This window comes from Diadema antillarum, unplaced genomic scaffold (assembly GCF_040938485.1).
Source record: "Diadema antillarum isolate AM-2024a unplaced genomic scaffold, OU_Dant_1.0 scf00000094, whole genome shotgun sequence".
Taxonomy (NCBI): domain Eukaryota; kingdom Metazoa; phylum Echinodermata; class Echinoidea; order Diadematoida; family Diadematidae; genus Diadema; species Diadema antillarum.
Window position 1 is genome coordinate 1792191 of NW_027270983.1, and position 10310 is coordinate 1802500.

Sequence of the window (10310 nt, forward strand, 5' to 3'; positions counted from 1 at the left end):
TTCATTTGATATAGAACTAAGGTGCAAAACGAAAGCAAGGTTATGATATGAGATGTCATTGTCTAGAAGATAAGTCTGAAGCTTGAGGAATAATTTCTGGAACATATTGCTATGATATTTTGAGCAAAAGGGAATGAAAGAACAACGAACGAGAAACACTGATTTTGCACAAGGCCACAGTCGCTCAGCGGCAAGCTTAGTATTATTACAATTTCCGAGGAAGTCACTGCTCGCGGCCTTGCGACGGTAGAACTGGTGAGTACAGCGAAAAATGTGGATTCATTCCAAAGAACCAGACTAACACACAAGCGAATGGGTGAATCGGTGGTACGTGCGTGTTTCTCAGTCCATGCATGGAAGTTCTATTTGCATGTCTATAATCTATTCCACTTATCCACGTTACAAAGCACGAGGTAAGTAACAGGGATTGCAAAGCTTGACCGACTTTTACTAAATTCAGCTTTTCAAACGAATTTTTTCGCGTCATTCTGAAACCATAAGTCACCCTCTAAAATTTCTGCATTCAACTGATATTTAACATTGAAATATTAAGTTTACTTTTAAAAAGATAGAAATCAGATTTTTTCCCCAGCAGCGTGACCATTTGGAAAGCAAATTTTGCTCAAAAGAAATGCGTATAATGTGTTCATTCGAAAATTAACATGTGGTATTCTACCTATTGCTAGGGCAAAGAGCTAATAAATAGAAATCATGAAGTTTAGTTTTATGTAGCTGTTAGCATGGCACCTGTATCAGCCTCAGGCTGTATTCAGTCGGGTCTGTAAAGTTACTCGTTGATCTATATTCCGATAATTCCGTAAACCCCTCAGCAGTTCCCTCCATTTCCAACAACTTTGTTTCGGTATTTGTCATAAAAGTTACAACATTAGTGCATCTCAGATTCTCAGTTCGCAGTTTTTATTCGGGTTTTTTTTTTATTCCACGTTTGTACTGATTTCATGTCATTATATAGTGTATTAAATGTTTCATTGTAATTACATACTGTTAGAGATGAAATAAACGAAACGATCATAATAATGGGACAACATTTGATAGGCAAGTTTGCTTCTCATATAGCTTTAAAGGACTGATTCTTCTCAAACCGTGAATGTTTCAGCTTTTTAGAACTCACAAATTTATCCTGGTCCCTTTGCAATGTGGTCAACTTGACTGTATCGGCCATAATTACACCATGTCGAAGAAAACAGTTACCCTTTTGTGGTAATCTTCTTAATAATCCATCCACTTCAACGCATGTTATTCATTGTTAGTTACGCTTTACATCATAACGACATAACACGTTACTTGTTGCATTAATGCTAATGTGAGCCAAATGTTTTCAGCTTTTCTCTTTTCCATTTTGAATGATTCAGATTTCAGATATACAGTTTCCGCATTCATATCAGATTATGTTTTTTCGATACATAGTATTTTTGAACAGGAAAATACAAAACAACGTTTGTTTTCAGGCTTGTTTTCACAAATCACGCAATTCAGGTCTGACAGCTTTGAACATTTTTGAATACATCGGCGCTATACCTCACTTTATTTATTTGATTTGATTTGGTTTGATCGGATTGGATTGGATTGGATTTAGAATGATTTGATTCGATTTGATTTGACTTGATTTGGAACTATCATTTCCACTGGAATCGGAAATTTCGATTTGGAATTCATTCATGCTCTCTAATATTGCAGACACTTTTCCAATGTTATTCACTATTTTTCAGTAAGACTTGTGGGAGGGTCTGGCGACCATGAAGGCCGAGTGGAGATACTGTGTGACGGGGTCTGGGGCACGGCGTGTGACTACGGCTGGGGTACTGAAGAAGGGAACGCTGTGTGTAGACAGCTTGGGTACTCATCGGCAGCCTCAGTCCATCATAATGCCCATTTCGGACAAGGATCCGGTCCTATTTGGATAGACCAATACACTTACTGTCCCACATCGGATAAGAATTCGCTGTTAGAGTGTTTTCGAGGGCCGTGGGGATGTTATTCCACCTATGGCGGGGGTACCAGCTGTGGGCACGACGATGATGTGGGTGTAAGATGTGCTGGAGAACGTGAGTTTATTTCAGTCTGTAACATTAAGTATAATGTCCCCCCCCCCCATAAAAAATAATGCAATCGGACTTTCTGCGATGATAACTTTGAAAATAGAAATTCAATCAAAGTGCAATTCAGGGTATGAAACTACAATATAACATTTACATAAATGTTATAGGAAACTCCATTCGTTGTGCTTTAGTGGTCACAGAGAAATGGAAATCTTTTCAAAGTTTATTAGAAGTCCCTACCCTCTAAGTTTTGTAAGGAGACTCGTTGTCTATGTTGTGTTCACGCTTTACGAATAAATGAGAGATTGCTAGATTCTTTTCATTTTTAATCAACAAAATGAATAATCAATTTCATCAAAAAGGAAGATTTCTGAAAATTTCAAACGTTGATAAGGTTTGAAAATAAACGATAAAAGAAAAATATCAAATCATTTACTCATGGAATAGTGGGTTGAATTCTTTCTGATTTTTGGTTTTCTTAGATTTTTTTCTCTGTTTTCTATCTAGATGATCATGAATAAAAGTCTTGACATATTTCCATATTGTTATATTTATCTATTGATAGTATGTTATGCACAGAATTCGAATTCATTTGTTAGTTGCCCTGTCAATTGTGAGCAAAATATTTTAATTCATATTTCTATGGATGCCAAGAGCATCCAAGTGCTAAGCTTGGAAGAAACAGACCAATGACAAGCTTTACAAAGATTCACATTTCTCCGTGACCACTGAACCAAATTAAATGGGGATTTCTGCAAGTGTAGGTAACATTCATACCCTGACATTCAGATTCAGATTCAGAGATTCAGAGATTCATTTATTGTCCATATAGAAAATATATGCATACATACAGACATACATACATAGGCCTACATACGTACATTCATGTACATGTACACATACAAATAAATACAATTTTCAATATATACACATAACATTGGTATTGTTAATTTGTTTTTAAAGTTATCAATGGGAACAGTCAGATTGTATTTGGGGGGGGGGGCATACTGCAGTCTTTTGCTTCGAAAGTAATGGTGCTGTTTCCTTCGTTAGTGTTTTTGCTCAGATGGATCTTTCTTCACGAATCCGCAGCCATCATACCTACCATCACTCTGCTGACTATCATTAGCTCATCAGAAAACATTACATATCCTTATTGATATGCTACTTGTGACAAAATCATGGAAATGTTGATTAATCAATGGCATATTTATTCTTCATTGTTGAAACTTATAGTTTACCTCACTCTTTTGACTACAGACATCGCCATTTTAACACTAAGCATTTATCAAATTTAACTTACATTTTCGTAATGCGAGTAGTCATTGCAATTTCTAGCAGACCCGTAATTCTCATCACTAGTCCAACAATAGCATATATTATTATCATTACTACTTCATTGCTATTATTACTATTATTATTATTATCATCATCATTATTATTTATTATCGCAATCTGTTTTCGACCTTCCCACATCAGTGACATTCAGATTAGTAGGCGTATACTGGTAACCCATACAAAGGGAATATCTCCAATTCCAATCCACGGGGGCGTGTATTAACATATGAATTGTTTCGATTGAAAGCAACGTGTTGTTTACCATGAATTAATGACTGGATCGTCCGATAATTATCATCATGAAGAGTACTGACATTGACATACAAATGCTATGCACTAATTCCATTGTGGCCACATCTGTGCTTCAGTTTTTAATAGTATTTCTCTTCTTCCTGTAAAGAGTGAAAAGGGGGGTGTACACTGTGTACAGTACACCAAGCATCAAAAACATTTTTTTTTTTAATTGAGGTGTGCATACTAAATTTCTTTATCCATGATGACACACTCAAAATGATAAACCAGTGCTGATGTCAAAATGATGAGGCTGAATGAGATCCAAGAAGGTAAGAATCACTATATCCCGTCCTGTTAATACTTTCACTGCGGTCTCTACTTTAGGATAATATGTCACGTGATAATGGCTGATGTTCCCGCATGATGTTAGATTTAGACGTTTTACTGATGTACCAATGTATTGAGTTTGTTAGCATAATTTTTTATTCTATAGGAAATCTGAGTGCTGCGGCCGCAATATTTGCCAACGCAGACTTGAATGAAGGCCTAACTTACGGCATTGATCGCTTCACTTATTACGACATGACGAGTAGATTGACATTCAGCCCAACGACAGCAAACCACGGCGATACACTTCAGTGTCATGTGTACGGTGTTGTGCGCTCTGCCACTCTGGAAGTTACAGGTGATTTTTTTAATCTTAATTTGGCATCAGTACAAACATTGCCAATTAAAACACAATATCAATACTTGATACACTTTATACAGTGCGCTGGAAGCACTTTTGGATGATTTTTCCTCTTCTTTTTTCCAGGAAAATTTGAATGAACAAATCGTGGTCGATCTCTGCCACATCCTGTTCCGCTTGTGCGTCTTCACTGTGTACTAAAAGCCTGTTATTTGAATGTGAATACTTCGAGTAGCGCTCATCGGCAATGACAAAATAAAGGGCAGTGCATGGAGCCGTGACAAATAACACGATATAACGACATTCGTATTTTCACACAGGACCTGATTTTGTAATTTTCTGATCAAAATATTTGATAATCTTACTATTCGACTCTAAAGAAAAAATGGGTTTCAAAAATTCCGATGGGGGGGGGGGGGGAGGGTAGGCAACATATCCCTGGCCCCCGCCCCACTCTCTGATGCGCACGACCATACACACATGTATATACAGCTGTGTTAGTATTATGCAATGAAAAATAAAAGGCTGGTGTAAGCAGTTATTGTAGTCAAAGATTAACCACTCCTTTGACTCCTGTCGATTGAAATTGCGATTGCAAAATAGAATATTTATAACTAAAGCTGCATAAAAACCAAAGTGTGTCTCTATACGTATCTCACTATTTGATACTGACATATTTTTCCTTTAGGCTGAGTCCTAGGAGAGGTAGAACTTGATCAACGCAAACTTAGATGATCTGTTCACGCGCGAAACGTGCAGCAAAACAGGGAAATGGCTGCATAACTTTCCTTCTACTTCGCGAAAAACCCAGCGCTTTCTGGACGTAACAAAACGTGCATTCAATTCCATTCTTTTCAATACGTTTTGTGTAGTAACAACGAAATTCAGTGTCAAATTCTTGTCTTTTTCATGCGATAGTTAAGTTTGCCTAAATGCACGTATGCTTGTCATGTCATTGCTAAATAAGATTTGAAGCAGCCATTTGCATGGATGAGCGTCAAAAGACTGGATAAGAGCTTCACAATCATCATTCATTTGTAGTGTGTTTGAATTGTTTTTTTGTTCTATTGTTATCACTATTATAATAGATTGCCATATAACGTCTCTTTTTCTTTTCAAGATGTGCCTTGTGCCGTTAAATAACAATGAACTTTTAAACGAATAACGTGCTGACTGTATTTGAACTGACTAAACAGGTGGTGTCGATGTACCCCGGTCCATCACTCCATGTATCACTCCAAGTCCCGGTACCCCTCCGGGAGAGAACATCTTATCTATCGATGCTGTAGAGATTAAAGGCGAGAATAACCTGGTTAATCTGGTCATCTCCTGTCACGTGAACTTCACTGATCAACCGACCCCGTACCTCCACACCTACACCATCAGTACTGAGACTACAACGCTATCGTCATCAAGCTCCGGCTCAGCCATCCTCTCGCCACGCCCCAAGGCCTGCATCGAACTCACGTGCTCGGCGACGAACGGGATTGGAACGACCTCAGCCACGCTCACACACTGTCCTCGAGGTAAGTAGTCTTCATACAATGTGCACTTTAACAGTACCTCAATTCTGTCTTCGTTTTTGTTATTTTTTGTTCTTGTTTTTGTTTTTACGGCAGCCTAAGACCGCTATAGGTCATGTTAAACTATGTAGTAACAACTTAAGGAACTCTTAATTGCCTATAAATTTCCAAACAATTTCCTCTGGTCTGGCCTTACAGTATTTTCACTGTTACAAAAAACTAAATAAAACGATATCAGATATTGATCATGCTCGCTCAGACATCCATGCCTATACGTTCATGCCTACACGTTTCTTTTCATTTCTGTCTTTGTATTGCGCTCTTTAATGCTAGGTATAATGATAACCATGATAATCGGCTGGTGTTTACTCCATGAAACACATGCTTTCTGGAGGTGACTGTCAAGTTCTGAAACTGAGCGCAAAGTATATTGTAAAAATCCTCCCCCTTCCCTTTCTGTTCATGTGCGATAACTTTCAGGCTTGAGGTACATCCATTTTAATTTCCGATTGGTGATCATATTTCATACAACAGATAAGCCACCAGAAAGAATCATCAATGTGGGGTTTGAGACTCAAGAAGCTGCTGAACCAAGTTTAACAATTACTTGTCACGTGGATCCAGAAGACCAACCCTTTCCACCAATCAACACGTACCTCATTGCAGTCGACGATAGCGTCATTTCCGATTCAGCTTCTCCTACGGTGACGATAGACGCTCAACCCAACACATGCATCAATGTCGTGTGTACTGGTACAAATGAATATGGAGAGACTGAAATGACCAAGACCTACTGTCCCCCACAGCCAGGTAAATACCCAAAAAAAAAAATCCAAACATTTTTTTCTTCTTATTATTTTTTGAACGAACAGTAAAGTTAATTTACTGTTCGTTAATTTAATACAGTTAATCTACTGTTAATTTCTGTTATCAAAAAAGTGATGTTCATATCTTTTTTGTCGACAAATGAAATAAAACATTGAATTGAATTGAATTAATGTAAGAAAACGCAGAGCTTACATTATCTTCGTTCTTCGATTTAAAGTGACTATCCAAAATGAAAGATATTGCAGTTTTCAGTAACCTTTAATCGTTCATGTAAATCTGCAGTGAAAGTTTCACTGTTTTGAATAAGTTTCTACAAAATTGAAAACGCAACTTCTCGTGGAGTTACAGTTAGGTCAAACTGTTGATAGCTTAACAGCAGTTGTGACACCTTTAACTAAATAATTACTGAAACCAAAATGATCACATACTGTGTAAATTTAAAACCAAAACACAGTTATCGTACACCATGCAGAAGTGTGTTAGATAACGCTTTCATAATACGATTTCAATTAAACATTGACAAAATGCGCAATACTAGCCAGAAAGCTTCGCCGAAAGTACTATACATTCTCAGAGCTTACCTGATGGTATACTGGCTACGTGATTTCACATTTGTTACATTCGATTACATACAATACATCGGGCCAAAGCTATCTACGTACCACCTTCGTTCTGCATACCCACTAGAGCAGGGAGGGCGCTTCGGGTATCAAAGTCGGTATACCGACTTTTATTATTTCACACTTTTATTTCACACTTTCGAAATACTCAAACAAACAAACAAACAAACTTATTATCCCATCAAGATGCGTCAGCCAGGCGATTTTCTTGACAGAGCTTTTCGTTGTATAGCAAGGGAATTGAGATGAATTTTGAGCCATTACAAGTAGGCCTACTAGGAGGAAGATAATGAACGGAAAGATGTTAACTCCGCAAATGCCATGGGTCGTCAGCAGCACACCAGGGATCACCAGTGTTTCGGCCATTTAAGTGCTGTACACCTCCCCCTGGCTGGTCGGTGTTGCGTTAGGATCCCCTTGACAGCACCCCCATGGCATTTCAAATACAAGACAAAACAAAACAAAACAAAGCAAAACAACATAAAACAAGACCCAAAAAAAGGAAAACCTCTCCTCACTCCAGACACACTCTCTCTACACCCCCCTATTTCCACCACCCCCAAGCCTTCCCTACTATCTATGCAGATCCTGTCTCTGCTGCCCCACAAATTCTCCTGATCCACCTTTCCCAGTCCCTACCACCTATTCCCATCCCTCTGACCCACTCCTTACCGATCGTCCAGCAAATCCCCTGCACCCCACCTCCACAGTATGCACCTCCGCTCTCCACCCCCTTTTCTCACACTCCTCTCTCAACTCAGCATACCTATCCAACTTTCTTTCCCTTGCCTCATCCATCCTTGTCTTCCATGGCACAGTTAGCTCCACCATTGCTAACCTGTGCACAGACCTAGCCACCAGCAACATGTCCGGCCGAAGGGCAGTTACTACCACCTCCTCTGGCACTGTACGATTCCCCTCATCCACCCGCACCTCCCAATCATCCCCCGCTGCTAAGACCCCCCCCCCCCACCATCATCCCTCTGACCCTTCCTTCTCACACTGCATCTCACCCCCTCCCTCACAAACCGGATTCCCCTCACCCTAGGAGGCTCATTCTTCTTCCTTGCCTCCACTGCCACCCTCGCCACCTCCGCCATCTCCTTCAACACCTGGTTGTGCCTCCATGTGTAGGCCTGTAATAGACCTCCACGTGGTGCTCTAGTGAGCCCTTCGCCTTGTTGCAAACCCTGCATCCACCATCCTCCACAATGCCCCATCTCTGAAGATCTACTGGAGACGGCAAAACATCAAAGGTGGAACTGATCATGAAGCGTACAGCTCCAGAGGACATTGACCAAAGGTCATTCCATGACACCTTCCTCTGCTCCAACCCTTCCCATCGAGTCCATGCTCCTTGCACTCCCTGCTGTACAGCCTTGGCAAAGCGATACTCCTCTTCCTTCTCCTTAACCGCCTCCACCACCAACTCCCTCCTACCCTTCCTGCCTTGCTTGCTGTACCATCTAACACCCTTATGAAACCCGACCCCTTTCCGACCCACCTGAACCGCACCCTGCATCTCCTTCCACTTTGCCATTGCCACTGCCTCGTCCGCAGCCTCCTCCGCCCTCCATTTCCTCCCTGTGCGGATCGGTGTTATAAGGTGCCAACAGTAAACATCAAAACTGCTGATATAATCATTTTCCATATCGCTACTACGTGCTTTTCGATGGCCAGTATTAATATTTAACCATTTCCCCTTTTACTACCTTGTCTCGTTCTAGAAACCGGTCCCGAACAACCTGGTAGCAACATCCTTAGGATCCAGACGACGGAAATCAGAGGTGAAGGAAACCTGGTAACTCTAATCATCACCTGTCATGTTGACCTCTCTGACCAGCCTTACCCACATCTCCACACATACAACATTACAGCTGATAACAGCACCTTGTCCTCCTCCAGCTGTGCCTCAGCGATCCTGTCTCCACTCCCCGATGGCTGCATCAATGTCACGTGTTCTGCGACCAACGGAATCGGAGACACGTTGTCATGGATGGAACATTGCCGGACAGAAATTCCTTCTGGTAAGTTAAAGTATCATGGCTTATCCTTCTCGAAGCAAAACATACAGTGCATATACGAACCTAAAGGTGCTCCTATAAGTACCTGACAATCATCATTAATTCTTTCGCACTTTTTTCAAATGTGTGTGTATGATGGCGATCAGAAATCTCTAGTCACTTCACGGGGTACAGAAGAAGGTAATAATCTGTGATCACTGAGACAAGAGAGGGCGCTAGAGAGTTTTCTTGAAGGTTACAAACTTCTCACGTGATCCATGATCGTCACAGATCACATTCTGTATCTGTATTATCGTCTGATGTTACTATACTTACAGCCATTTAAGTCCAGTATGTGTTCAAGTTTTATACCATTAGGTTAGAACACCATACTTAATTTAAACAGCATGACAATAGATAATTATTTTTCCTATGGTATTTCTCTCCATAGTTATTCTGCGACCTTTTGACAAAATATACAATGCTTTAGATGAGGTAGAAAAAGACTTAGATCGACAATTTAAAACAGATATGTATCAGCAAGGAATGCATCATTGCGCTCTTTGTAACAAATTATACTTAGACAGCATTTAAGTTGTTGGCTAGTTCAGGAAAGAAAAAAAAAAGTCCGAGCTAAAAACCGCGCAGTACTGAGGGAATTCAGGAAACTAACTCAGGAAGAAGCAAACGCTACCGTTGTCCATTGGTGCTTTATCGATAGGGGGTCCCATAGCTAGCCCTCATCGACGGGTCCTTCAACAATCGTCGACCACGTACGCTCTTCTCGTCGTCGTTTTCATCCTCTCCATCATCACCTGCTTCACTGTCCTCTTGAAGAGAAAAAATGTCTTCTGATTGAGGTGAGTATATTTATAGCGTGTTTATTTACTGAATCCGTGCGCTTTGACAAAGTTATCGAGTAGAATGTTATAACCTTTACAATTATTTACTACTAGCTAGGTTTAGTACTTGGCAAGAAACCCTGATTCTCCTGGATAAGCTTACTTGGAATCATC

The 10310-nt window shown here is 40.2% G+C and overlaps 1 protein-coding gene across 1 annotated transcript in view; it reads left to right on the forward strand.

Annotated features, from left to right (window-relative positions):
* Window positions 1-4705: 4705 nt before the first annotated feature.
* The window catches only part of LOC139718438 (uncharacterized), a 162846-nt gene continuing 157241 nt past the window's right edge, over window positions 4706-10310 (forward strand). The window contains 4 exon segments of the mRNA XM_071629910.1: window positions 4706-4709; window positions 5517-5846; window positions 6378-6653; window positions 9019-9078. Coding sequence (XP_071486011.1) covers window positions 4706-4709; window positions 5517-5846; window positions 6378-6653; window positions 9019-9078 — 670 coding nt within the window.